We start from the raw sequence: 27466 nt of genomic DNA on the forward strand, positions 1-27466 counted from the left end.
CACGAGGACCACAATCTCTTTTAATGACTTTTTTTTTTCTCTCTCGGGTTGCTTTTAACAAAAGCGTCTTTTGGCGCAGGCGGGAAGAAAAAAGTGTCAAACAGCCCACGCGACAAATACACACTATGAGTCACGCGCACACACAAAGAGTTTACCAAATAAAGTCCACATGCAACTCAAGCGACATTTAAATAGATGAAATAAATAAATGCAAAAACCCGATGCTGCGCGTGTGCGTGGGTGGGCTCGTCGTCAAGGACGCGCGGACGGACGAGGCTCGGCCGCGCTCCGGTTCCGTGGGCCAGCGTGCCGATGCTGGCCAGCAGCCTGCGGCTGTGCTGCTGCTGGTCCACGGGGAGGACCGCCGTCGCCGTCGCCGTTGCCGTCACCGTCACCGTCGCCGCCGCCATCGCCGTCGCCGTCGCCGTCGCCGTCACCGTCGCCGCCGCCATCGCCGTCGCCGTTGCCGTCACCGTCACCGTCGCCGCCGCCATCGCCGTCACCGTCGCCGTCGCCGTCACCGTCGCCGTCGCCGTCGCCGTCACCGTCGCCGTCGCCGTCACGTGTCCTGGACGACAACAACGAGCTTTTTCAAATACTCGTTGGACTCGTTGCTCAATCACAAGATTTTCAAAAACGTGAACAAATCTTTTTTTGGTAGCACAGGTTGAGAAATAAACATCATTTTGTGCATTGAAGTCAAGCATTTAATATTTTTTTGCGTATGGCACTCACAATAGTTGTACTATTTCTTCCCATTTTAAAAGATGTAAGTCATTAAAAGTATATCGTATCGTATTAACCGATTAGAAAAAGAGCAGGATGAGCAGCGGATCCAAAAATGTTGAAAACGTCCTCATAACATTAAATGTCCCAAAAATGAATTGCTCGTCAAAATTGGCGGGCGAAAAATGCCTTTTTAATGAAGCGATTCATCCAAATTCGAAAATGTCGTTAATCGAGCGTTCAAAAAAATGAGCTGATATCAACGCAATAAGAAAAAGTGTCAGACTTCTGCCATTTTTTTATATGACAATTGTGGCCCAAAAGAGATGATTTTTCTTTTTTAAAGTTGATGCTGATTTTTTTGGTCAGAAAAAAAATGCTTGATTTAAAAAATATATTCTGCGATGCATAAAATGTTGTGAGCATTAATTATTAATTAGGCCGATTTTCGCGACTTGTGGGCAGTGAATTGGGATTGAAGGGCCGAGGGGTTTAGTGGTCAACTTTATTGTTAAAAAAAACAAACATTTTTGGTCCCCTATATATATACATAAATCCCATAATTGCATGGGGAAAAAACAGCAATTTTCTTTTTTCTTCTTTTGTTCATAAAATACATTTCGTCTAGAGCGCCCAAAAAAACGAACAAACGTGACTAGCTTACAAGGTTGAGGTATAGATTTGTTTGTGCGTGCGCGCTCGCATTGCTCGTCTCCAGCTTGACTTTGTTCCTGAAGACGTGCGCGCTGAAACGGACTCTTTGGAAAACTTCATCGAACGCGTCCTCATCCTGACACAAAAAACACACGAATCATTTCAAGCCTGCAAAGAAAGTGGCTGCAGCATGCTAACATTGCTAATGCTAACAGTCGAAGGACTGAAGATTTCCTTGTAGTTGACGATATTGCGGTGAAAGTCGAGTGGATGAACATTTTACGGTGCAGATTTTGGGCGGCTTCACGTCGATGCATCGTTCCCATCGCTGCGTGTGTGTGCGCGTGTGTGCGCGTGTGTGCGCGTGTGTGCGCGTGTGTGCGTTTTACCGTTTCCTTCAGCTGTCCCAGATGGTCGGCACGGACACCCAGCAAGGCCTCTGCCGTCTCCTGGAAGCGCGTTGCCCAACGTTGTCCCCAACGTCGGCCATGTTCACCTGACGTGAGCATTTTTCACACAAAAGAGAGAAAAAACTGACTGAAAAATGAAGGTAGCAATTTTTTTTTTGCCCCAAAATTGCAAACAACAAAATGTCTGTGGCGAACACGTACTCACAGAGCGCATGAATCTGTACTTGAAGCCGAGGTAGTCGAGGTAGCACATTTGTGGCAGCGGCAGCGTCCGTCGTCTTGCTGGTCAACCTTCTTGTAGCAGCGCGCGGCGGCGGGGGCGGGGCAAGCGCGATGCGGGCAGTTCTCCTTGCGAGTGAACGCCAGCGTCGCCGCGCAGCCGAAGTCGTCCGCCCGTTTGCCAACGACAACAATATGCTCGGCTAGCGGACCAAAACGAGACCCGATTTTCACAACATAAGGAAAACGCATCGAAAGAATTTTGAAGAAGAAAATCGATAGCGCTTGCGTAGAAGGAAGACAATTTGACTTCACAAGCGATTTTCCCTCAAATCGTCTTCTAACGTAACGAACGCCTTCCACTGGATTTGTACGGAAAATGTCCTCATTTCAACGCGTTTGGAAACACTTTTTTGCAAAAATAACGCAAATGTGAACACATGATGCTTTAAAGCACTGCATCACTGTCCTAATTATGCCCCGCCCCCATCAGCCCCCATCAGCCCCCCCCCCCTCGTTAGCTTGTTAACGAAGCGTCCGTCAAGCATCCAACGGCGCGTTTCCGCCTGCCTCGTCACATTTCTCAGAGCAGCGGCTTTCCGGAGGCGCTCGTGCGCGCTGCTGGTGGCTGCAGGGTGGGGGGGGGGGGCAGGGGGGGGTGCGACACTCTGCATGCAGCGCCGCAGCTCAGATGGCGAAGTGCTGCGAAGCACTTTGGAAACTATCAAAGTGCGTCAGCAGACTTGAACGACCACACACAAAAAAAAAGAGATTTTTCTCTTTCAATTATGGACAAAAATTGGCAAAATTTCTTCCAAAATGATGTTTTACTGCCGATTAAATGAAAAAAGTGTCATCAAACTTTTTTTCTGGTTTCTTTCATTTGTAGATTTGATGTAAAAAATACGATTCTGTGAGTCTTGAAAAATGGGTCAAAATGCTGAAAAACGAGTTCCAATCAATGTCCACATGATTGCATTTCTTTTGACGTCTTCCCGTTACTGACGTCAACATCGTCAATATCGTTTGTGTTTCATCGATCCAAATTCTGCCGTCTGCTCATTCAAACATCAATTTGAGATATTGACAAGCAATTTTCTTCCAAACTCATGCCATCTTGCCATGTGCACGCGGGTGCGAGTCTTTGACCTTTTGTTCGTGTCCCAGCTGTTCCGTCTTGACCTCACTCAGCGTCTTCCAATTGGTCGTGAATTTGCCGCTTTTGGACCGGACCTCTGTCAAGGACGGACTGCTGAGGACGTCAAACACAGCACACGCGTCTCACTTGTCTTTTCTGGTGTAGCTTCCGATGGTAGGGCGGCCATTGCCCTCGAGGCAAACGGGTTTTGTACCCGTCGCACCGTAGTGGATCATCATGACCCCCGACCCTGAGCTGTCTAAAGGTTGAGAATTAGTGGACCAAATTTCCAGAGCAAAAGAATCACTTGGAGGCGCCATCTGAAGCCGTCAAAGCCAACAGGTAAGCAGAACTGCAATGTTTGCTCAGCCAACCGCGTTGCGGGTTCAAGGGGTCACGCTGCCTTTGATGAAAATGTTGCCGTGATAAACGCCACTCCAAACATTTTGTGGTCTGACTTGTTTTCCTTCTGGTTGTCTTGGCAACAAAACTAAAGGCCGGCTTGCCAACGTGCAAAAAATGTCTTGCAGACAAAACAAAACCTGGCAAATTGAAGGAGAAAAATAATAATCGTGTTTAAAGCAACACTCAGGAATGTTCGGTTTGCGCAACACGAGCATGTGAAAGCGGCGGCTAAAAAGCGTTTCTATTCTCTCACATGTGGCCTTAATGACAAGATGAGTCCGCATCCTCGCACCCCCGCCAACTAAGAAGCTCTCGCGTCCCATCTGCTCTCACGCACGCACGCACGCACGCACGCACGCACACGCTTCCGAGCGTGCAAACATGGCCGCTCTCCGGCGGAGGAGAAAACGGCGCGCACGTGTGCCTGCAAGTCACGTCGGCAGCGCCCGATTGCGTTTGGAAGGAACAAGACCTGCTTCCGGTTTTCCGGTTTCGCAGGTTCGTGGTTCACGCGTCCGCCGCACGCTTCTGAAAAACCCGCAGCTCTTCATGGCTCGATCCTGCGCGTTCCTCACCGAGGATGGCGTCGGGGTCTTTGCCCGCCGGGCCCGGTCTGGCCGTCGTCGCGAGGCACGACGCGCGAGCCGGCGTCGCGCGTGATCTCGTGGTCGTTCTTCAGCGAGGTCAACTTCTTGCCGGCCACCTTCAGCGAGCCTTTGGCGATCGGGTCGACCTGCAACGTCAACACCTTCACTGGGCAGATCCTGATCTGAGAAAAAGTTTTTGCAATGACTTGCCTTGAGATACGAGTGAGCTCGTTTATATCATCGCGATACGAGCTGGCAAAAACGCTTTATCGATCTCCTGTCAAACAAACTCAAATGAATCACTAGTTGGCTTTCAACCCACCCATTTTTTTATTTGAATTTTCGAGAAATGCGAAAATAAAACCGAACGCAAACGCCAGAAATTCGACCCAAAAGCTTTTCGGCTCAGTGGGGGTGCATTTTGAAGCGTGTCGGAAAAAGGAAAATCCGAATTCTGGCGAATAAACGCCGACAAGAGTGTGGCACGTTGAGACCGGATATGACGTCACACGTCCGTTTGTCGGACGATAAAGTAAGGTATGTTTGGGGGAGGGGCCAAACTGAAATTTTTGGGAATTCATTAACGAAGCGAATATTCATGCAATTTTAGATGGAAAACGAAAGAAACGATGCGGTTGATCAAGAATTACAAAAGCAAACGTCACGCCACTGTTGCTTCCTGATCTTCTTCTTTTAAATGACCGGTGGATCGCATCTTTATGGTGTATAGCGCCACCTACAGCGGCGGAGTCCCCTCGCAAAAAAGATGGAAACGGGCGCGAGTCACATGTCCGTTTTGTGCATTTGCAGGCAATTGGCTTAAAAAAGTCCAAACAACTGGATGGACACCCGAATATGGACCCCCCGCCAACCCCCCAGTCCGATTTACACTCATGCACTTCATTGAAAAAAGTGAGAAAAGAAAATCCCGCTGACTTTGTTTTGCTCCACCAAAGAGAAAAACGCATCCGTGATTCTGATTTCTCCCTGCACACAACATGACAGTGAATGCATGTGACATGTGACATGTGACATGTGACATGTGACATGTGACGTGACACGCGTCACGCGACACGCGTCTGTCCGGCATGACTCACGCTCTCGTCCACAATCTCGAAGCCGAAGACCCCCCCCCCCCCCCCTGGAGTTGCTCCAGTTTCGGATCTCCGACTTGTTGGGTCACTCGAGCTCTGACGGTCCGACTGGAAGGAAAACAAAATGAAAAGCTTTTCCGAACGGTTTGCAAATGATCCAAACACTATCCGACAGAGTGACATCACTATTTGCATAAGGTTTTGGATCGGCGCCATGGCCTGGTGTCCGCATGCGTGGCTCCGTATGGCGAATGCAATTCATCCCATCACGTGCTCACAGCGTTGATGTTATCCAGCTGACATTTTGGACAGAAGCCGCCATTGCGCTATTTATAGCACAACACGTCGACTTCGTCATCAGAAGAAGAATTATGATTATTAGGATGATTATTAACTGTTTGACTTTTCAGAAAAGGGATTCTGTGGACGGCAGCCGATTTAAGCATTTTGTCTGATCTTTCAAGGTCCACAGAAAATGTTGTGTTTGTGTGTGTGACTATGGAAACACACACAAACTACCAAATGAAAGATTGAACTCTCATCTTTCATCTGCACAGCTGGCCAAGACTTTACAAAAAAAAAAACATAGTTAACGTCTTATAACGTTTTTGGCAGCCATCATTTGGATTTTACTCAACGTTATTAAACGTTTTTGGCAGTCAAAGAGTTAACGCTGAAAAATGACTAAAATGGCCGCCCAAAACCAAATTGGCCGACTTCCTGGGACGTTTGTGTGCGCGCTTCCACAAAAGCCCACCAGGACCAAATTTCAAACATGTAACGGAGGCAAAACATTTGTCAGACATTTAACTTGTGGAGTTAACTGTTAATTTGTTGCCCCCCCCCCCCCAAAATAATAATACGCTTCAAACCAATATGGCAGCCTTCTTGAGAGTTTGGTTTTGTCGACCAAACTGAAACTGCTTTCATTAATTCAGCAATTAATTTCGCTTCTTCACTCAAGAACTTGCGGCGTTTTCCTTACGTTGTTGACAGCGAAATGACTGCTTGAAAGCCAAAGGTGACTTGCTCTGTCTTTTTGGGGCACAGACTTGGATTTGAATAGACTACAGAAAGCCATGTCGCAGCTGAAGCCAGACGGCGGCCATCTTACGTTGCCACCGTTACTGAAAACGCGTGTTATATTTTTCATTGAAAACACGGTTGATGGTTCTGACGACGCGATGAAGAGGAATCTTCCTCAGATATTCTAACATTGAAAATCATATTTTTACAGATCAAATATGCACGTCGCATTTTCACCGCAGAGGCAGAAAATAAGAGTGGAGAAATGAATTGGCGAGCTTGCCGAGTAGCAACGCAAGATGGCTGCTGGTGGCTTCACGTCACCCGACGGCGAGTCAGCGGAATTCTTCGTTTCCAAAACATTTGTTTCAAGACGTGACCTCGACTTTTTGGACTTTCCCGTTTTATCGTCAAAGCTTGCCGCCAAGCTCCGCCCACACACGATGACCAGGCAAAACCCGCGTTAGCATCACGCCGCGTGTCTGCTAGGCATGTTTGGAAAAGTGCTGGCAATTGGACAAGACTTCTTCACCGAAGGAGCTTCTAATCCTGTTTTTTGTCAAAGCGCTCGGATAATTTCATGACCCAAATGAGGAAAGACCGAATACGGCCCACGCGGATGCGAGGGCGTCGCAATGTGGCCGCTCGCACAAGCAGCTAAAAAGTACATTTTCGGCGCGCCAAAGGCAGAGCCGCTTTTTGACTAATGAGCGTCCCGAGCGCTCACATCAGGCGGCGAGGCGAGCCGCAGCCGTGCAACGCCGCAATTCCCAGGGTGACGCCATGAAGGACGAGGAAGTCTTTTAAAAGTTGGCTAAAGAAGAAGAAGGGGGAAAAGGAGGCAGACAAAGTTTCGTTTCCAAAACAAGCGTCGAGGAACGTCGTGCATCTGCTAAGTTACGCCTCGCTGTCTAAGCGCGGGAATTCAAGGAGGAGCCAAATGGATGCCTGACGGATGAAAAGAGAGAAGGAAAATTCTGACACGTGATCCGAAACTATCAGCGGCTGCGATTGGCAGACATCCAGCGCAGCAATTACTTTCAAATAAGATACGCTAACACTTCGGCAAGACGGTGTCATCAGATGGCGCAAAAACAACTAACGGGTGAAAAGAAAAGCCCGCTTCGGTCCGTTTGCAAATATTTGGGGATTGATTGTAAAGCAACGGCGGAGGAAGTCAAGAAAGAAGTCAAACGACAGCAACTGACTTGCTCAGGTGCGCGTTGAGTTGCTATATTGGAGTCACGTTGCTTGGACTCTTGGAGGGACTGCAAGACGGGGGGACGCCATCCCAGACCCCTGCATGGGGGGGCCGTCCCGGGTGCTTTCATGGGGGACGCCGTCCCAGACCCCTGCATGGGGGGGCCTGCATGGGGGACGCCGTCCCAGACCCCTGCATGGCGGGGGCCGTCCCGGGTGCTTTCATGGGGGACGCCGTCCCAGACCCCTGCATGGACGATGGCTGCAGGGGGGACGCCATCCCAGACCCCTGCATGGACGATGGCTGCAGGGTGGATGCCGTCCCAGGCGGCTCTGCGGGACTTTTTCATGGGAGACTTTTCACAACCTTGGCGAAGAAAAAAGGGACGCCGTTTATTCATTCACTCTTTCCGCGAATTGGACTTTCACAGAGTCAACTAATTAGCCGACTAAAAAGTGGATCGTTCCTAATGAAGTCGCTGCATTTGGAATTAAAGTTCACAACTTCCTAAGCGTTAGATTTTTATTAGGGATGTGCGTGTGCCCCCCCCAAACATTTTTTATCCTCCTAAGAATCGGAATTCTCATTTAGTACAATTCCGAATCGATTTTAAATGTTGCATTTCAATTATTGATACCGTCTTGCCCTTGTTGTGTGCCTTTATTGGGAGCGCTGTTGATGCTGTACACTATTTGGCCACTTGGGGGCAGTGTGGTTCCGCGTGTTCTGATACACTGTTAAGTTGTAGCCACAAGTCCGGAAACAACTGGCATCAAACACGCCTACTCTTAAGTTAAAGCATTTTATTTTTAAATTGTCAACGCTGGCACCAAAGTTGCCGTTTTCCACCATCTTATGCCATCTATAGGCAATTACAACAGTTAAAAAAATAAAAGAAATAAAAAAGGTCTGCGGGCCACTCACGTCACTTACTAGCGGACATTCACAACAAGGCTCGGACCCTTTTCCCCACTAAAGACTTTTGAGTTTGGCGTCCACTTGATAAAGGTTTTCCTTGTCCTGAGTTGGCAGGACGTCCCGGTGATGTCATCGCACACAAAGAAAAGTTTTTTGTTGCATTTCCCGCCCGCTGTGAGCTCATCCTGGCTGGATGGCGAGCGGCCACGCGCGATTCAGCGGCCGCAACGCCTCAAGGCTCGGCGCAGGCCGGTGGCCATTTTGAGCAGTCGGCCATTTTGAGCAGTCGGCCATTTTGAGCAGTCGGCCATCCGCCCGCATGAGTTGCGCAACTGCAAACGCGGCAGCTCCAAAACTCGATTTGGAGTCAAATGACGGATGATTTTATTTCTTTATTATTATTTTGATACAAATTTAAAATAGTCCATCAAAAAAAAAAATCATTCAACTGAAACTGATGCAAATGATGTAGAAGATGTGACTTTAAAAAATATAAATATATTACAGTTTTACACTTGTATACAAACCGTCATTTCCTGTGATTAGTATGACCCCTTACATGTAGCACCCCACAAAATAAATGAATAAGACATTAAAAAAACGTTATTCTGTTCTTTGACATAACAATACTCCGATTTGCTAGACCATTATTATTCCATGATCATTTACTACCAGATTGAACAACAAGAATAAGATTGAAAACATAGCAATAAAGTGGAACTGCTTTGAAAGAGCTCTACAAATAAAATGGAGTTGAGTTTAATATTTTTTGTTGCTGTCAAAATTCTGCTCCACACTTCAGCCCAATGTCATGAAAAGGAGTGGCATGAATATTCATTTCCATTGTGCGCCGCTCAACCTACTTAAGACCCTAAAAGTTCAGGTGAGGGGCCACTGTGCTCCTTATTTCAATAATTGATGATTTCAATGCCTTTGTATTTGCCCCAATGTGCCATTTTGACATGTAAAGATAATTAAACGACAATAACAACGTTGGTGTGGCGTGCCAGTCATGTTTTGGAGGTCTTTTTCTTAATTGGATACATGGCGCCACCTGCTGTTCAGACTCCGAATCGTCAGTCCATTTATATTTGACACGTGAATCCTAAAATGGTTCCCCCATTGAGATGATGCTAAATTGATGCATCGCACGCCTACAAATCGTCAGATGTAAAAACATTTGGCGCAGGACGGCGCGACCACTTACTGCTTGCGCCGCTTCCTGAAGGTCCGGCAATTTCATCAGGCCTGGACGTGCTCGGCACCGCCTCCTGCTGGCCTGGGCTTTGATCTGCGGGTCAAAGCAAACAAGCCTTTTTCAAAGAATCGCCCAAGTTATTAGGAAACAACAAAAAATGAACCATTTGCAACATGAGGAGATGATTTATGCAACAACAAGTCAAAAGAGTCAAACCTGGAAAAAAAAAAAGTTTCAACGTAGGGATCTTCGATATCACTTTTTTCTCAGACCGATACCAATAGGAGCACTCAACTTGAGTAGTCACCGATACCACAAATACAGTTTTGATATATAAAATTTGGCCCAGAAAACAATGATTTTTAAAGAGCCATATATCACAATATAGCATTTTCCCTTCAACTTGTATGAAATGAATGGCAATGTTTTATGATTCTAATTTCTAGTTCCTGATTCATCCATCGCGAGTACCAATCAATACGATAGCTGGTATCGGTACTCGCCCCTATTTTAAAGCTTGTAAAGTATCGGGAGGAAGCAAAATCCCCAGACACAAAAGCAAACTGTTTAATAATGTCATTGCCATTTGCTTTTTCTCTCAGCTATGAGAGACAGAAGGGAAAAAAACATCAAAACGAAGAATTCGATTTTTGTGAAAACAACTAAGTGCAATTTTTTTTTTAATGTTTTCCCCCCAGTGGTCTTTCCCTCACCGGTTAACTGTGCGGGATTGCCGATCTTTCCTCCCGCCTCGGCGGCAGTTTGCAACACTTCCATGTCCAACACCACAACACGCCTGCCACACAAACAACACACGTACACACAAACACGTGAGCATGAATACACGCACGCACGCACGCACGCACACACGCACACCTGCTGGCCAAAGAGGAGGAGACCGTCTTGATGAGCACGCACACGCAGTTTGCCTCCAGCAGCTCGGCTTCCCTCAGGTGGTTCCGGTGCGAGGCCAGCAGGAAGCCTACACAAACAAACGCACCACATCAGCATCAGCAACGATGAGCACACGCGCGTGCTGGTGAACACTCACAGGACAAACTGCGCACGCCATCGCTCAGGTTCAAGCGGTACCTGGTGTGGCCTTGTTTGCCTGCCGGGTACTCGCGGATGTGCTGGGATGGATGAAGACGGGGAACCATTGCGTCAGTGAAAAGACAAACAAGACTTCCTAATTGTTAGCGGAGGCCAATTTTATAACTAGCGTGTTTGCATATGTTCACGACAATGTTCCACAATAGGCCCTCTTTAATGGATCAAAATGGGGTTTCATTTGGATTGACTCACCACAACCTGCAGCACCGGATTTGTGACCGCACACTCGTTGAACAGGGCCTGATACAAAAAAAGAAATTCAGAGAGTTCACAAGAGTGACGTCACACAGCCAAATGCCTTTTTAACAACTCAAGGGGCCACATCAACAATAAAATGGTTGTGTAGCGCCTTGCGCGAGTTTGACGGCCATGTCTCCGCGTAAAAACATTTTAAAACATTCAAGATTTTGAGTGGGAGTTGTCGTGACGTTACAAACAACCCGAACCGAAAATGATGTACCTATGCCTTCTAAACTATATTTTTTAAACAATTTAGAGGGAGTTTGACTGTTATAAAAAGACCAGTATAAATTCAACTGTATAAATTCAACTTTATATTTTAAATGTATGAATTATAAACATAAAAACGCCAATGTAAGCGAAGAAAAGCGAAATCGTGTTTTATTTTGAAGGGTTGGTTCCGTCAGTCACCAAACTGACGTCTTGACCGGATTATGCCACATTCTGCTTTCAAAAAATAAAAATAAAAACATACGGGTCAGTGAGGTCACAAATAACTATAGTATAGTGGAAATATAACTCTTCTAACAACATAGGTAAACAAATTACACTGGTTAGATAATCTATGCACATACAACAAGTTACAACGAGCAGTTTGTACAGTCTTTTATTTTGAAACTACCCGTCACGTGACAATTCGGCTAAGTATGGCGGCTGCTCGCCGCCTTTGAGACACGAAAACAAACTTTTATTCGTTTTTTCCTAAATGGATCTTCCGTGCGTCCCGTGGCAAGACCACGTTGCTCAGAAGTGGGCCGGACTCGAACCTGAGTTCAGGGAGCGTTTTAAGTCCCTGCTTGAAATCCAAGATGTCTTTGAAGGCGCCCTGAGTGTGACAACGTGAGTAGCTTGCTGACCAATCCAGCGGATTTCGGGACAAATGTGGAAATCGTGATTTGGTGCTCACATTTGTTGTGCTGCTGCTTCTGGTATAACACAACAGACAGACATTGTGCGACTAGATGTGATCATGAAAGACAACAGTAAACCAAAATATCCTGTACTTTGATGTGTTTAGACCGCTGCAGTGACGTTAGTAGTTTTTGTTGTTGCAGAGGATGAGGATTTGAATATATACCATTGCAGTGAGTTACTCAAGTCGCCCTGGATGTGGATGTAGAGTGCAGTTCGAGCCTCGAGGCGTGCATCCACGTCGGGTGGACTTAAATGTTGACTCCGCCCACCCGGATTTTTCAAAATGGTTTAAGCAATTTTTTTTCAACACAATTTGCAGATTTGATGATGCACCGTCTTATGGCGTAAAGTTTAAAACACATTATGGAGCATCGAAAATGACAAAATTCGACCCTCAATGAACCGGGGCGGAGCTAACTAAACCAATTGAGGAAGAGGCGGAAGTGCAGTGCTACATTTCCCCAGCAGATGGCGCATCCGACGGTTGAGGTTAGTACTTGGGTTTCGGTCAGTTTAAATTTTTTGTTGTTCAATAAAGTGTTCAAAAATACTGTAATCAGGATGTGGTAGGGTTAGGTTTAACAAAGAAAGAAAGAAAGAAAGAAGGCGCTTCAAGGTCGAAAATACGTGTGGGCGGAGTCAAAGGTTTAGGTCCACGCGACGTTGAGGCACGCCTTGAACTGCGCTCTGCATCCAGAGCTCCCTGCCGGTGACGATTGTTTAATTGTCTGCATGCTTCCAGGCAGGACGATGTCAAGTGTTTGCGCAGCATCTCCGCAGAAGCACATCGTCACACACAAAAGGACGGCGGGGAGGCGTCCGCATGCAGGGAGCGAGGAAACGCCAGCTTCAAAAGCAGGAAGTACACAGAGGCGGCGCTGCACTACTCGCAGGTTGCTCTTTTCTACCTTCGTTTCCCTTTTTTTCCTTTCGTTTCTTGTTGACGAATGTCTGCCGCCGCCACAGGGCGTATGTTTGTCCCCACGAAGTTCGGAGCAGCTGTCTCTGTGCTACGCCAACCGCTCTGCGGCCCTTTACCACCTGCAGCGCTACCAGGTGAGACCATTTCAATTGTCGCTAATAGACTGGCTAACACTGGACTGGTCGCCGGCTAATCATGGGAGACGTGTGGACAAACACTGAAGGGCTCACCATTGACAAACAATGGACAGGGCACTTACAGGCAAATATTGGATTGGTCGCCAGTTATTCCCGGGACATGTAGATACACATGACTGGTCGCCAGTCAATGACGGGGCATCTCTGGACAAACGTTAGGACTGGTCGCCAGCCACTGGGGATCTTCCGACAAGCAGACGGGTCGCCAGTCATTTACAGGGCATTTATAGGAAAACACACGATTGGTCACCAGTCAATCACAGGACACCCACTGTATAGATCAACTTTAGACCGGTCACTGGGCATCTATCAACAAATGGAATGGTCGCCAGTCAATCACAGGGCACTTTTGGGAAACTTGATTGGTCCCCAGTCAATTACAGGACAGGCACACATTGGACTGGTTGCTCATCAATCACAAATAGACAAACTATGAATTGGTTGTCAGGCAATCACGTCACAGACTTTGGACAAACATTATTGGGCACATAAAGACAAGTACTAGAAGGTTCACCTTAGACAAACTCTGGACTGGTCACTAGTCAATCACTCAGAGGGCATGTATAGACAAACATGGGGCTGGTGACCGGTCCATCACAGGATACAGACAACAACTGGACCGACCAGTCAAACAATCATTTGAAATGAATCCAATGAAAGCACTCGTAAAGACAAACCCTGAACTGGTTGTTAGTCAACCACAGGGCATAACTAGACGAACCCTGTCGAGGTTGCCGTTGGTAAACCCCGGACTGGTCGCCAGTCAATGTTCGGTTTGTCCCCCTCAGGAATCTCTGGACGACGTGTCGGAGGCCGAGAGGAGCGGCTACCCGTCGGCTCTGGCGCACAAGCTGGAGAAGCGTCGCGCACAATGCCTGGCGCGTCTCTCGCCCTCCGACGCCCGCGCAGACCAAAAGGAGCGGTCGGGGATGTCTCCCAAAGTGACCGTTCAATTCAACCCAGAGAAAGGTCGCCACGCGGTGGCGTCGGAGACCATAGCGCCCGGGGAGGTGATCCTGAGCGAGAGGCCGTACGGATTGGTCCTTGTAGCGAGCGGCGGCGCCTCGGGGTGCGAACGCCGGCGCTGCCACGCGTGTTTAAAGCAGACGTGGCGATTGGTCGCGTGTGGCGGATGCTCGTACGCCCGCTACTGCGGCGCCCGCTGCAGGGACGCCGCCTGGGAGCAACACCACCGTTGGGAGTGTCCGCTAGGTGCCCGCTTGGCGGCCACGGGCGTCCTGGCGCAGTTGGCGCTGAGGGTGGCGCTCAAAGCGGGCATCGCCGGCATCCGCGCCGCCGCCGGAGAGGTCGCCGCCGCCGCAGACTCTCCGGCCGCAGCGTACGCCAGCGTCTTCCACCTGCTGCACCACTTGGAGCGGCACAGTGCTAGCATGCGCTTCCTGTGCGCCGTCACCGTGGCAACGCTGCACCTGGAGCTGGGCGCGACCGGACCCCCGCCCGGGTGGCGGATGCTGGCCGGCGCGGCGCTGAGGCACCTGCTGCAGCTGCGCTGCAACGCGCAGGCTGTCATCGCGCTGCAAGAACGAGGTGATGCCAGCAAAGGTTGCCCATCCGTCGAGTGGCTGCAGCCGAGCCGTTCGAGCGAGTCCAAATTGGTGAGATGAAAAACAAGCGTCTGAGAAGTGGAATGGTCGCCTTTTGTGCTCAGGTTTGTCGGACGCTCCCGTGCAGTCCATTGAGGAAAGACGGGTCGCCACGGCCGTCTATCCCAAACTGAGTCTCCTCAACCACTCGTGCCGACCCAACACCAGCCTGACCTTTGGCGCCGGCGGCGCCGTCACGCTGCGGGCGGCCAGCAGCATCCACGCCGGCCGAGAGGTCGCCCACTGCTATGGTGAGGTTTGAATTTGTACTTTGGGATTTGTCATGATCACAACTCCTATTAGGTCCTCACAGCGGGAGAATGGTCGCCGGGCAGCGGCGGCGCCTCCTGCAGGAGCAGTACTTCTTCCTGTGTGGCTGCGAAGCCTGCGCCGACGGCAAAGAGGAGGAGCGGTCGCAGGGCGGACAATCGGGACTCTTGTGCGCCGAGTGCAACACTTCCCTCCTGGTAAGTGATTTCCTCTTCAGTAGCATCGAGATATAGACAAACATTGGACTGGTCGCCAGCCACTAAGGGAATTTATATGCAAACGCTGGACTGGTCGCCTGGCAATCATAATGGCACATACTGCGTAGACAAACAGATATGTCACTAGTCAAGAAATGACTGGTCGCCATTCACCAGTCAGTGACAGGATTCGTCTTATTAAAATCAAACTGATTTCCAGTTAGTCCTATTGCACATCTGGAACCCAACTGAGTGGTCACCTGTCAATCAGCCTTCCAGCGGAGGCGACCATTCGTGCGGTTTGTGTGGTGGCGCTTGGTCCGGCGGCGAGCTGAGCGAGATGCTGCAGGACATTCGGCGGGACTTGGACGCGGCGGGCCATCTCCTGGAGAGCGACAAACCCGGTGAGTGGTCGCCGGCTCCCTTCTGCCGATCTTTTTGTTGATTTTCCTCATTTTTGGCAGGAGAGGCGGCCGCATTGCTGGAGCGGTCGCGGACGCGGCGGCGGGCGGGTGTGACGCTGGCGCACACACACGAGCTCTGCGGACACACGGAGGACGCCGTGGCCAGGGCGCACGCCGCCAAAGGTCACAACATTTTCTTTCATGAATTCCTTCATAACTAATTTGCACAAAATATTAAGAGAATTTTATGGGGGGTTTTTTTTCAATTTATAAAATTAGAATAAAGGTGAGCTTTCACGTTCACTTTTTTTGGTGTCTTTTTCTTGAGCGCAGGTGATTGGTCGCGCGCAGCCGAGCACTTGGAGCGCAGCGGCGCCGCCATCGCCGCTCGCTTTGGAGCGGACAGCGTGGAAATGGCGCGACAGGTCGCCAAACTGGCGCAGCTGCACTTCAACGCGTCAGTCAGAAAAAAAACAGAAAATGTTTTTTTTTTTTTTGGTGTGCTGACTTTGTGGCGCGTTACCCACAGCGGTTCGAGAGCGGCAGCCCTGTCCGTCATCCCCGAAGCGCGGCGCCTTCTCAGTCTGCACTGCGGCGCCCTCTGCCCCGAAGTTCAGGAACTGCAGGCCATGGAGGACTGCTTACGCTGCTAACAAAAACTTTTGAAGCCACATTTGATCTGTAAGCATCACAACTTATTAAATATTATTTGATATTTGAGCTTGAAAAATGTAAAAAAAAATCAAATAAATCTTGTCAAAAGAAACTTGGAAATATTTTTTTACTTGTTAACAAAGAACTCGTCTTGTCAAGAACTTCATTAACTCATTGACTGGCAGCCATTTTGACTGAAGCAACCCCCTTCGCTCCTGGCTGTTGTACTGGATTTGGACAGATTTCGTAAGGCCCACAAAATAATGTGTTCTATTAGAATAAAAACATGAAACCTACCAAACAAAATATTAGCGCCTCTTCTTTCATCAGGAAAAAAGTACATTTTTATCTGTTTCCATTTTGCAGCAATTATTAGAATATAGCAAAGTTTTATCATTCACGAATCTGTTGAAAACTGGAGGAAAGAGCTTTTCGTAGCATGGCCCTGGTTGAGCTCTTATACTCTGCTGCCACCTGCTGGCCGTTTTTTGTCATAACTACCATTGCTTTAAATGACCTCTTCAGGTCAGAGGCTGCATCAACGCTCACGCATTAAAAAAACGTATAAATACGTCTTTGGGAGCATGGCAATGTTTAAAATAGAAGATGTTTTTGGGAGCAAATGAGTTAATAAAACAATTGTATGTTTATCATATTGAATGCATGGCACTGTGCAAAACGTCCTCTTGGTCCACGAGGACAGACACGCTGCACGGCCACACGTGATTGGCCGCACGTGACGGCGACCGGTCGGGCCGCTCACCTTGCGACTCAGCAAATGTTTTTCATTTTGACACGCGTGCCGCCGCCGCTTATTGCTTGGCTCCACACCAGGCAGGTTATTGCCGATTACGCTCCCTGCGGGGACAAAAAAAAACCCACAATAACGAAAGGTGACACACTGACAAAATCAAAGTGGCCATAAAAAAAATATGGAGAAGAAAAGCACCGCGGGGGACGTTTGTTAGTTTGTTTACAAAATGTGCCGCATCAGCCGGCGTGCGCCGGAGGGGGAAAAGCTGCAAAACATTCCCGGGAAGAAAAGTCATAATAACGTCACGTCAAATGGATTTGGGGGGGAAACGTGAAGTTGGGAAATAAATATTTGACAGTAAAGTTGGATGGCAAATTTTGGGACAAACGTTCACAATCACTACGAGGCAAACAATTGCATCCTTTTTTGGATCACAGGAAAAAAACAATTCATGTTTGTTGTCACAAAATGAAACAATTGTAGATTTGTAATCATGATTATTGATTATTTGAGTTGCTTTTCGTGAAATGAGGCTGATTTGCTATTTACACGTTTGCGGGTGCGCCATCAGCCCCCGCCGTGCTGTTTGCCCCGCCTACAACCCCCCCCCCCCCCCCCCCGTGGCTCCTTCTTAACATGCGCATGAATAAGGCGGGCGAGCACGCGGGTGACCCGTCGACACCTGGCGGGGGAAGGAGGACGGCGGAAGGTAAGATGGAGGACAGCTTTGGAAAAGTATCCGCGGCAGACGGTGTCGTCTGTCCTCGTCTGTCCGTCCGCCATCAATTAGTCATTTGGACGAAGGTTGGACGCCGGGACAAACGCGGCCATTAGCGCTTAGCTTTGCTTTAGCTGACGGCCAACATTTTGTCAACAAATAAATATTCTTTTAAAAAAGTTTTTAAAGTATCTAAATAGAAGTCAACACACTTTTTATGTCATTTCGATATATGAACATCGATGCATCGAGTCATTGTCATAAATGTCAAATCGAATGTAAACACAATTTGTTTGGATTGTACTTTTTTTTTAGCTTAATGCTAATGACACGGACAGGTTGTCAAATAGCATCAATTTGGCAACTTGGTCCATTTGCATGCAGCACAACAGTTCAACTGCGCTTCAGCATGTTTGCTTTGAACTCTGGACTTCGCTAACGGACCCAAGTCCGCCCATCTCAGAGTACGTTGAAGCAAGCAATAGTGAACACAAACACATAACAATGCATATTCTTTATCCTCTGCAAAGAATGACTCTTATTACTGGCGCTTACTGAGGAATTGTGATCGTACGCGTCGATTTAACTGCTCAGCATAACGAATGCTCATCATAGCTTAGCTTAGCATCAGCTGCCAAGCTTTTGAAAGAATCCACAAAAAACATTGAGCCCAAAACTGGAGAAGCTTCACACACGTCCCAATCGTTCCGTCCCATCTTTTAGTAATGACGAGTCATCCAATCTTCCATTTTTCATCTCTCTCTTTCTCTCGCCCGCCTGAAATTAATCTCGGCGTCATAAAAAGTTAAAATTCCATCTTAGACGGCGGATGAAGAATGTTTATGAAGATCCGCGTCACGCTGAGGCTTCATAAGTCTTTTTGAGGCGGGGGGGGGGATGGGGGGGGTCTCTTTTTGAAATCCTCCCCATGTGCTCTGCAGACTAGAAAGTTTTGCAACCGAGTGATAGAAGAATCCCAACGCAAAAGACGACAAGCGTCGCTACGATGAAAAATGCTGTCAGGCTGCCAGTCGTGATTTTTTTGGGCTTACTCGTCCAAAGTAACAATTGCAAACCCAAGCAGTCCTGTCCACATTTTGAGTCACTAAACCACAAGCAGTATTTTTGCTACCACACAAAACCACTACATACATTGGCCTTCCAGTTCGCTAGCCGAACGCTAACGCTAAATAGCATCTGTGCTGCAGCACTTGACTCTTTAAGCAACAGGTTGAATGAAAACTGCACATTTATTCTTTATCCTCTGCATAGAATGAATATACGTGCCACTCTGATGAGGTGGGAGGAGTTGAGACCAAAGAGAGACTCAAACATTCTCGGATTTTTTGCGATTAGGATTTCACAGTGCATGATTAGAGGTTAGCTCCAGCCCCCCCCCCCCACCCCCCCCACACACACACACACCCCCCCGAGCGTAAACAAGAAGAAGAGCCAGGTGACACGCACACTTGGCCACTGGTTTGTCTCAGCGGATCGTATGGCAAAACGTCGCCGCGTCATCAGTCCTTGACGGCGGCGAAGACGAAGCAGAAAAGTATCGGTGACACGCGGCCGAGTCAGCGCGAGACCGGAGACGGCGGCCGAGCGCTTTTAGACGCCGCCTGGAACCGGATCGAGTTCCAAAGTGCAGATTGAGTGAAGATTTTTCCTTCCACGACGACCGCATGGCACAAAACGCTTTGTTTTACTTACCAGCGCTGACGGATTTAGATCGGACCGACAGCAAGCTCCCGCTAATCGCGTGCGTGCGTGCGTGCGTGCGCGCGTGGCCTTCCGCACAAACCCACAGAAGGTGAAAATGTATATAAGAAGAATGCTTCGGCCTCATATTGCACTTAAAGTTCCTAAATCCTAAAGGGCTACATTAGACATTTTGGAAAAAGACAAAGTATTATTAATCTTCTTCTTTTTTTTGCCGATCCGAAAAAACGATCCAATCCGTGACTCAAATCCGTGATCCGGTCTGTGATTTTGTGATCCGAGAAATAATTGGTCAAAAATCAATTAGTGGCCAAAGCAAGCATCTCGTTTGAGAGCAAAATGAACAGCGCTCGTTTCCGATGTCACTGATGCGCTCATTTATGCAAATGATGCTAAATGCTAACCACGAGGAAATGCTAACGTGACGTGTCAATCGACACCCCCACGGAGCGCCTGTCGTCATCGGGGCGAACTCGGCGGGATAAAAGGTTTCCGCGGCAGGCGGGCGCTCACGAGCGAGCGTCCTTGAACGTCCCGCGTCCACTCCGGCAAAGTCGCCGGCCGTAAAGTGTGATGAAGTGCGACGGCGGCGCATCGTTCACGCTGCTGGAAATACTCCGCCATTAGCGGAGGAACGTTTGCGGAGATGGACGAGGACGAGGCGGAGATGATCTGCAATTTATTAGCGGGACACTTTTTCTTTTTATGTGCAGCTAAAATTAACTTCATCACGATCATCGGTGCCCGCCGATAAATAAAATATTAGATTGGATATTTCGAATGTAAAATGACTCCGAAGTTAACGATGTAACGGATAACAATGACATCAGGTGTGATCATGATTTATCATTATAGAAGTTATAATTCAATTTGAGGTTCGTTATATAACCCATATATTAATTAAGAAAAATAATATAAGATATAGCAAGATATGGTAAGGAATATAAAGTAAGGTAATGAAGATGATATCGACTCAAATGTCATCACCGAATCTGAACGCGTAAAAACGAGGATTATGAAATGAGAGTAGCTGACGTGGAAAGTGAAAATCTGCCAGCAAAAAAAGGTTGCCACAAAATATTTCAGGTGTGCTCGACATTCTCAGCTGTCAACAAATCACATTTTCGACTCTCGCACGGACTACAAAGCACAAGACGCGTCCAACGGGAGAATGTGGAGCAAAAGCCCGCCAGACGTGACGGCCAAGGTCACGGCTGTTGCCCGCCAGCCTTTTGCCCGGGAAATCAATTCGCCGGCTGAGAGTCAACTTGCAAGCCACTGTGACGGACGGGGTGGGGGGATTGTTTGGGATGGGGGGGGGGTGCGAGGGGGGGTTGGAGTAAATCATTCGGGGTCCTGAGAGGCGCTCCTGGTGTGTTTGGACATCTGTCACATTTGCAGAGCTTTATGGTCTCTTACGGCGCTTATCGCAAACGTCCAGACGCACCTCAGCACATCAAGGCGCCGCACCGCCTTATCGCACGCCGCACCGCCTTGCGCTGCTTGTAAAATGCTTACAATTGCCCTTAACTCATTTGCTCCCCAAAAACATAGAAATACCTTCTTTTTGAAATGCTTGACGTGTCCCACAGACAAGTTTATAAAAAAAAATGATGCTCGAGCATACAGAAGGCTTTGATGCGGCCTCTCAAGAAATGGTAGTTATTACGAAAACGGCCAGCAGGTGGCAGCAGAGCAAACGAGATCAAATAGGGCCATGTTGAAAAAAAAACCCTCAATTACTCACAATTGGAAATAGATTTGTGAATAATGATCATACTTAGCTATATTCTAATGCTAATTGCTGCAAAACGGAAACAAATACTTTCTTTTCCTGATGAAAAAAGAGACTCGAATCTTCCAACACAAAATAGCTGTGAGCGAAGGCGGTTGCTTTTGCCAGTCAATAAGTTAAGAATGGTTGTCAAAAGAATTTCCCACTTTAACAAGAATATGAAAAGTTAGAAAAAGAAGATTTGATTGTGAGTTCACTGTTGAAGTCATGAGATGAATTAGCATTAAAAAAATGTCAACATTAGTTACGTCATCAGGCAACGGCGACATCATTTAGCAACGCGCCTTGAGCAACCTGACCTGCAAAAGAGTTCTCCTCCTGCCAGGCGCGCGTGAACGCCTCGCGCACGCCTCGCGCACGCCTCGCGCACGCCTCGCGCACGCCTCGCGCACGCACGCGAGGGAGGGAGCAGATAAGTGGCGCCGCTCGGCACGCGGACGCTCACACGAGAGCTGAGATGCGGACGCGCGCCTGCACGGAGCCGCGGCGGCGGCTGTGCGTGCTCGCCAGCTGGGCAGCCTTCCTGGCGTGCGCCCGCGCGGAGGACGCGTGCCCGCCGGCGTGCGCGTGCTCCCGGGACTCCGGCACGGTGAGCTGCGACGGCGCGTCGGGGCTGCCGGCGCGCGTCCCGCCGTGGACGTCCACGCTGATCCTGCGCGGCGGGAACGTGACGACGCTGCGGCGCGGCGCCTTGGCGGAGGCCAACGGCAGCCAGTTGGCCGCGCTGTCGCTGTCCGCCAACATGATCCGCGCGGTGGAGGCGGACGCCTTCGCGGGGCTCCCGCACCTGCGCGTGCTGGACCTGAGCCACAACCGCCTGGAGCGCGTGTCCGACGGCGCCTTCAAAGGTCTGTGGGAGCTGCGCACGCTGTGCCTCAACCAGTCCATCGCCAGCCCCGAGGCGGCGGCAGAGTTGGCGGCGGCGCTGGACGCCGGCGAGCTGCGCGGCCTCCACCGGCTGGAGCTGGCGGGGAACCGGCTCCGGAGCCTGCCCCTCGCCGGGCTGGACGCCTTGCGGCTGCTGCACCGGCTGGTTCTGGTCAACAACTCCATCCGGAGTCTGGGCCGGGAGGACGTGAGCGTGTTGGAGCGTCAGCGGCGCACCCGCGTCTACCTGGCCGACAACCCCTTCCGCTGCAGCGCCTGCGAGCTGGAGGCCTTCTACTGGTGGCTGAAGAACGCCTCGCAGTGTCCCGACGGCGCGCTGCTGCGCTGCGCCGAACCCGAGTCCCGGCGCGGGCTGCCGGTGGAGCGGCTGCGCGCCGAGGACGTGGACTGCCTGAACCAGAACCTGGAGGCCGTCTCTTACGTGTTCCTGGGCATCGTGCTGGCCCTGATCGGACTGGTGTTCCTCATGGTGCTCTACCTGAACCGCGGCGGGATCAAATGCTGGCTCAACAACATCCGCGAGGCCTGCCGGGACCAGATGGAAGTCTACCACTACCGCTACGAGCAGGACTCGGACCCGCGGCTGGCCAACGTGGCCGTCTGAGCGCCAAAAACGGGAAGAGCGGCTCACATCGCCAAAGACTCGATGAAGACCGACAGCACGGCTGCTACGAGAAATGAATATTTGGAGGCCACAATTTGTGGCCACTAAATGACGTGCGAATGAAGAAGGTGACCACAAAATACAAAGCGTGCGCATCACTAGGCATGCAACAAAAACGGGCAAAAGATTGCCTTTTGATTTACAACCCTCGTAAGGAAAATGTCTAATGTTTGGCTTTTTGCTTTTTATTCATATTGACGTCAAATATAAAGCATATGGAGAAGAAAAAAATCACTGAGTGAACTGAAATTGCAACCAATTGTCCAAAACATGTTGAAGTTCAAAATGGCACCGTCCAAAATGTCAAAATGATTATTGTCATTAATAAACGTGCGAAACAATTTTTTATAGTACACATGCGTAAAAATGTCCACATTTGGGCCCATTGACTCCCATTTTAAATCATCATTTTGGAGGCACTCTACACCTGATGCGTTATAGTTCATTTTCCGCCATCACCCAATTTATTCCTTCACTAGGGTATCAACTAAAAGGTAGACTCTTTTTTTTTGACTTTAGAGAAATCAAAGCCATAATACAGCAGTTGGCGCTAGAGAGCTAATGATCATTTTTGGTCTGAGCTGACTTATGTGCTTCCCATGTCCCCAATTCTTCCAGCAAAACAAGAAAGCGCGTTTGGGAATGTTTGGGATCGAGAGCTCAGGCCTGTGAGCGTGTGCGGACGCAGTGACGCGCACACGCGCACACGCGGGCGGGAATATTCCAATTGGAATGTGCTTTTTATATTTATACAGATGATAGTTAGTTGTGCTCTTTGGACAATATTGCTTTGATTGTCCAAAGAGGGCAGCAAAAACAAATCCATCCATAAAAAAACTGTAAGTGAACATTTTCAGTGTTTGCAAGTCAAGAAATATTCATAAATGGCTTCAAAATCACACTTTTACGCACATGTGCCCCGTTTATGTTACGAGGGTTTTAAAAGATGCGAGTGCCCCGAGTCAAACGGAATGGAATCATTTGCTCCATTTTGAGACACGTTCCAAATTGTCTTTCATGGGAGCAATTGATTTGAAATGGGAGTCAAATGACGCAAGTTGATGCCAAAGGATGTCAAATGACAACAAAAAAAGTCACGGCATCAAAACGTCACATCCGCTTGAACGCAGCCGTACCGGATTGAATTGATTCGGGAATCCCACTCGACGGAATCGTTCCACTTTGAAATTGAATCGTTTCGCACCCGGCGCATCGACAAGCGCTCTGACCTTCTTTTGAGGAGCGATGCGCACAAAAGACAAATTTATAGGCCAAATATTGAACCCATGAGCAACTCGGAAGTTTGGTGACACGACTGGAGCGCACCGTCACGAAAAACTGCACAAGAAATATCAAAGAAGGTGCGCTTGATTTGCTCACCCAACTGGCCAGCAAAGATTCGGCGCACATTTGACAGGATTTCACGCATATTTGTGAGAATTTGCTACATTTAATTGAACATTTAATTTCTTCTCTGTTATTTGCTGAAAAGTTTGACCATTAATTACTTTTGTGCTCAATCTTTGTGTCAAGGAACTAAGTTGAAATGAGGATAGAAAGTTCATTCATGCTAATTGTAGTCCCAGGAAATCCTGGAGCATAACTTGTAGCCGCAATTAAAAAAATTTTTTAAATCCTCTGGCCATCAAATGTATTAATAAACCATTTGTTTTGTACATAAAGCTCAAATGTAGCCTGTGAAGATATAAAGTTATACATTTAGATGCCGTGACTTACAACGTCAATAATGACAAACAAGACAATAATTGTATTTTATAGAGAGAACATTTAGCGTACATGTGACATTTTGGCATCTTCGTGTTTGTAGAAGGCCAACGACACGTCGGATGTGCGGAACCTTGTAAATATGGCGGATGTGCTTTGGAAAATATGCCATTAAAGTCTGTTTTGCCCTACATTGATATCGAGACGTATTGACACACACACACACACACACACACACACACACACACACACACACACACACACACACACACACACACACACACACACACACACACACACACACACACACAACTGAAATACTCTCATACACTACAGCAAAAGTGAGAGCATTTCAGTAGTGTGCGTGAGAGTTTCCGTCTCGTATGAGAGAGCGTGCAATCGATGTACTCATTAAGGCTGCTGACTTGTTTCTCATGAGGATGATGATGATGATGATGATGATGATGAGGACGGTGCGACCTTCATCTCTCAGAGAAGGACACGCACGCACACACATGAAGTCATTTGCACATTTCACGCTTGCACCCGAGCGCAGCTGCTGCTCACACGACGGACGGCGGAGCAGCCGGGTTGCAAAGGTGACATTGAGGCGCGCGCGAGTGGGGCGGGGGGGGGGGGGTGTGGTTCGGGGGGGGGGGTCATCAAAAACGTTGTCAAGCCAGCGCTACGTCGTTTCGTCGCTTCTTTTGAAAATTTGCGCTGGCCTGCATTTCAACTTCGGACGGACGACTTTCAGAACTTGAATTTCACGAGAGATGGAATTTGCCATAAGACATTTATTTATAAACACATTTCTAGGATTTGTTTCACAAATAGCATACAAATTTGAACTGGATTTTTTATATTAATATAGATATTTTTGGTATATATTATTTAAACACTATTTCATAATACTATAATTATATCTGATCATTTACGTTTTATTGCTGCATTTCACAGCAAAATAAATAAAATCAATATTTGGTACCGGCATTGACGGCTACTCAACATTTAAGTCCTTGCACGGTATTGGTCTGAAAAAAGACATTTAATATATGAAAAGTGGAAAGTCCAACATTGATTTAAAAAAAACAACTCCACATCAAAATCATTTCCTTGGTGGAGGTATTTTGTGGACTGCATGTCGCTTCAACATGAACAATTCAATTCCTCTGACAGCTCCATATTTTTTGGGAATGATGAAACCATTCCTTAGTTCAACAAGTGCATCCCTATTGATTGCTCAACATCCTTCCAAAACATCTCCCTATACTATATGAAATCAATCGTAAGAAATATTGATCGTAATTAGCGTGAAAGTGTGCTGGTTTGCTTGATACTAAATCGATGGATGATGCTAACATAGCGCGCTAATGAGCCCGCGCTGTGTGCGTCACCGGACACTTCATTAGGTACACCAGGTGTGCTTACAGATGCTCAAGAGTCCATTGATTGATTGATGGATCGAGCGGTTGGCATCAATAGTCGGTCGGAAGAGCGAGTGCGGGCGACACGTGCACGCTAACGTCTCAATTAAGTGGGATGATGTTGAGGACAAATGCCGAAAGGATTAAGAAGACAAAAGACGTCCCCGAGAGGCTCGCATGAAAAAGGAAGAAAAAATAAACGCGTCCGTCAGGTGACCTCTAAAAGTGGGCGTGAGCTCGTCAAGACAAATTCCAGCAGGATGAAAACGTGGCACAAAACTTTGGACGCAAGGGATGTACTGCGCAGCAAGTTGAAAATCAGTCACGAGTTGAAAATGAGTCACGAGTTGAACATTCCCGTTTGGCGAAACGGGACACGCGTCTGCTTTCACATGACCTGCTAAAGCAAATAAATCAATGAATGTTTGTAAATGTTCTCATAAGATTTGATTTCCAGACCAAAATGTGCTTTTTCTTGATGTTTGCCTTTTTTATTTTGATGACGCCGCCGACTTTCGAATCAGCATTTTGCCTCTTAATTACGAGACAAAGGCGAGATTAACGAGGTTTTAGCGTAAGCCGCGGCGGCTTTTGTTTGCTCGTACGCAAGGTCAGCCGGCGGCTCATGAAAGGAGCAATCACCGCATTTCTTGATGATTTTTTATAGTCCAGCCTGATCTTTTTCCTCTTTATATGTTCAATGGAAGCCAATCAATCGATTTTTTCTTATACGAGGACGCTTGACTTGTGATGTCATTTTCAGTCGACAGCACGTGGCAAAATGGCCGCCCCCTGAGATGACAGAAATATGCTGCTTTAAGCAAGTTCTTTTGAGAATCACAGCATCAAACGGCTTCTTGATTCCAAAAAGTCTTTTGAGGCTCTGTGACATCACATGCGCCGCCATCTTTGAAAAGCTCAGCTGCGTTTGTGACACGGACGTGAGGTCATGTTGGGACACAAAGCCGACTCGGAGCATCCTACCTCATTTGGTGTGCTGCACAACTGGAGCTTGTGGACGCAGATGATGTACGTACACCTAAACACAAGAAACCCTTTTCAGCATTTGAAATGATGTACAAACAATTCATGACAAGAGATCTGCAGTCCCCGTACCTCGCTGCTGCCCTCTGGTGGTGAGTTGCTTTACTGGACACTTCATTGTTACCATACGTGCATTTTTACCAATAGTTTTTTGGTCGCAGTCATGTCACCAAGGTTATTACACGATCCGAAAGTTTAAAATAATAATAATAATAAAATTAAAAAAAACCTTGGCCACGCGATTAGGTCTGATAAAGCACATAAACTTTTAAAAAGTGATTATTACCATATTGTCAGCATGAAGTCATTTTGTTGGTGGAAAAACGTTACAATTACAATACGTCTGATTCCCTACGAACATGTACAGTTACAAACCAAACATTAGCTTTATTTAGTTTTTTCTTTTGACCGTACTGTACCTGCAAATCTGTTCCTCGCGTAGGCGGAAGTGGAAGCGCACGGGGACGCCAGTTGACTGCTGGACCGGCTTCTGAAGACCACGTTCTCTCATTTGATCACATCTAATGCATCATGAACATTATGTTCAGATACATTAACGCGATTAGTAACATCGTGTAGAGAGATTTGATTGGATCTTAAAACTTGTTATCGGGTTGGAGGAAGTGGTGGTACTTAG

At 47.9% G+C, this 27466-nt stretch overlaps 2 protein-coding genes and 1 pseudogene across 6 annotated transcripts; 2 read left to right on the forward strand and 1 right to left on the reverse strand.

Annotated features, from left to right (window-relative positions):
- On the reverse strand, positions 1-27392 carry LOC144036478 (replication protein A 70 kDa DNA-binding subunit-like; annotated as a pseudogene). Its single transcript, XR_013288656.1, has 18 exons — positions 27249-27392; positions 26770-26824; positions 10882-10929; positions 10628-10709; positions 10453-10558; positions 10290-10372; positions 9586-9669; positions 7468-7826; positions 7161-7207; positions 6987-7073; positions 5237-5341; positions 5076-5126; positions 4128-4405; positions 3131-3261; positions 1996-2398; positions 1770-1876; positions 1387-1516; positions 1-568 (listed from the first exon to the last, which is right to left on the reverse strand). The product of XR_013288656.1 is annotated as a replication protein A 70 kDa DNA-binding subunit-like (transcript).
- Positions 11387-16204, forward strand: smyd4 (SET and MYND domain containing 4). 4 transcript variants are annotated; one of them, XM_077545874.1, is made up of 10 exons: positions 11387-11769; positions 12587-12737; positions 12811-12900; positions 13752-14511; positions 14633-14818; positions 14871-15034; positions 15255-15438; positions 15499-15621; positions 15772-15895; positions 15968-16204. In XM_077545874.1, exons 1-10 carry the CDS (start codon positions 11636-11638, stop codon positions 16089-16091), a joined length of 2040 nt encoding a protein of 679 aa, XP_077402000.1. In that variant the 5' UTR covers positions 11387-11635; the 3' UTR covers positions 16092-16204. The 4 variants fall into 4 exon arrangements, with proteins under 4 accessions (XP_077402000.1, XP_077401997.1, XP_077401998.1 ...); XM_077545875.1 differs by having other exon boundaries at positions 11390-11769; positions 15306-15438; XM_077545871.1 differs by having other exon boundaries at positions 15772-16204.
- tpbgl (trophoblast glycoprotein like) lies at positions 21539-24555 on the forward strand. Its single transcript, XM_077546856.1, has one exon. The coding sequence runs from the start codon at positions 21539-21541 to the stop codon at positions 22571-22573; it is 1035 nt and encodes a 344-aa protein (XP_077402982.1). The 3' UTR covers positions 22574-24555.
- Positions 27393-27466: the final 74 nt, after the last annotated feature.

The sequence above is a fragment of the Vanacampus margaritifer genome, chromosome 16 (assembly GCF_051991255.1).
Source record: "Vanacampus margaritifer isolate UIUO_Vmar chromosome 16, RoL_Vmar_1.0, whole genome shotgun sequence".
NCBI lineage: Eukaryota > Metazoa > Chordata > Actinopteri > Syngnathiformes > Syngnathidae > Vanacampus > Vanacampus margaritifer.

Bases quoted from the DNA above. Each gene is read 5' to 3' on its own strand.
- smyd4 (XM_077545871.1), top strand. From the start codon at position 11,636: ATGGATCTTCCGTGCGTCCCGTGGCAAGACCACGTTGCTCAGAAGTGG. The intron at 12,738-12,810 runs GTTGCTCTTTTC...CCGCCGCCACAG, and splicing joins CGGCGCTGCACTACTCGCAG to GGCGTATGTTTGTCCCCACG. The intron at 14,512-14,632 runs GTGATGCCAGCA...TTTTGTGCTCAG, and splicing joins CATCGCGCTGCAAGAACGAG to GTTTGTCGGACGCTCCCGTG.
- tpbgl (XM_077546856.1), top strand. From the start codon at position 21,539: ATGCGGACGCGCGCCTGCACGGAGCCGCGGCGGCGGCTGTGCGTGCTC.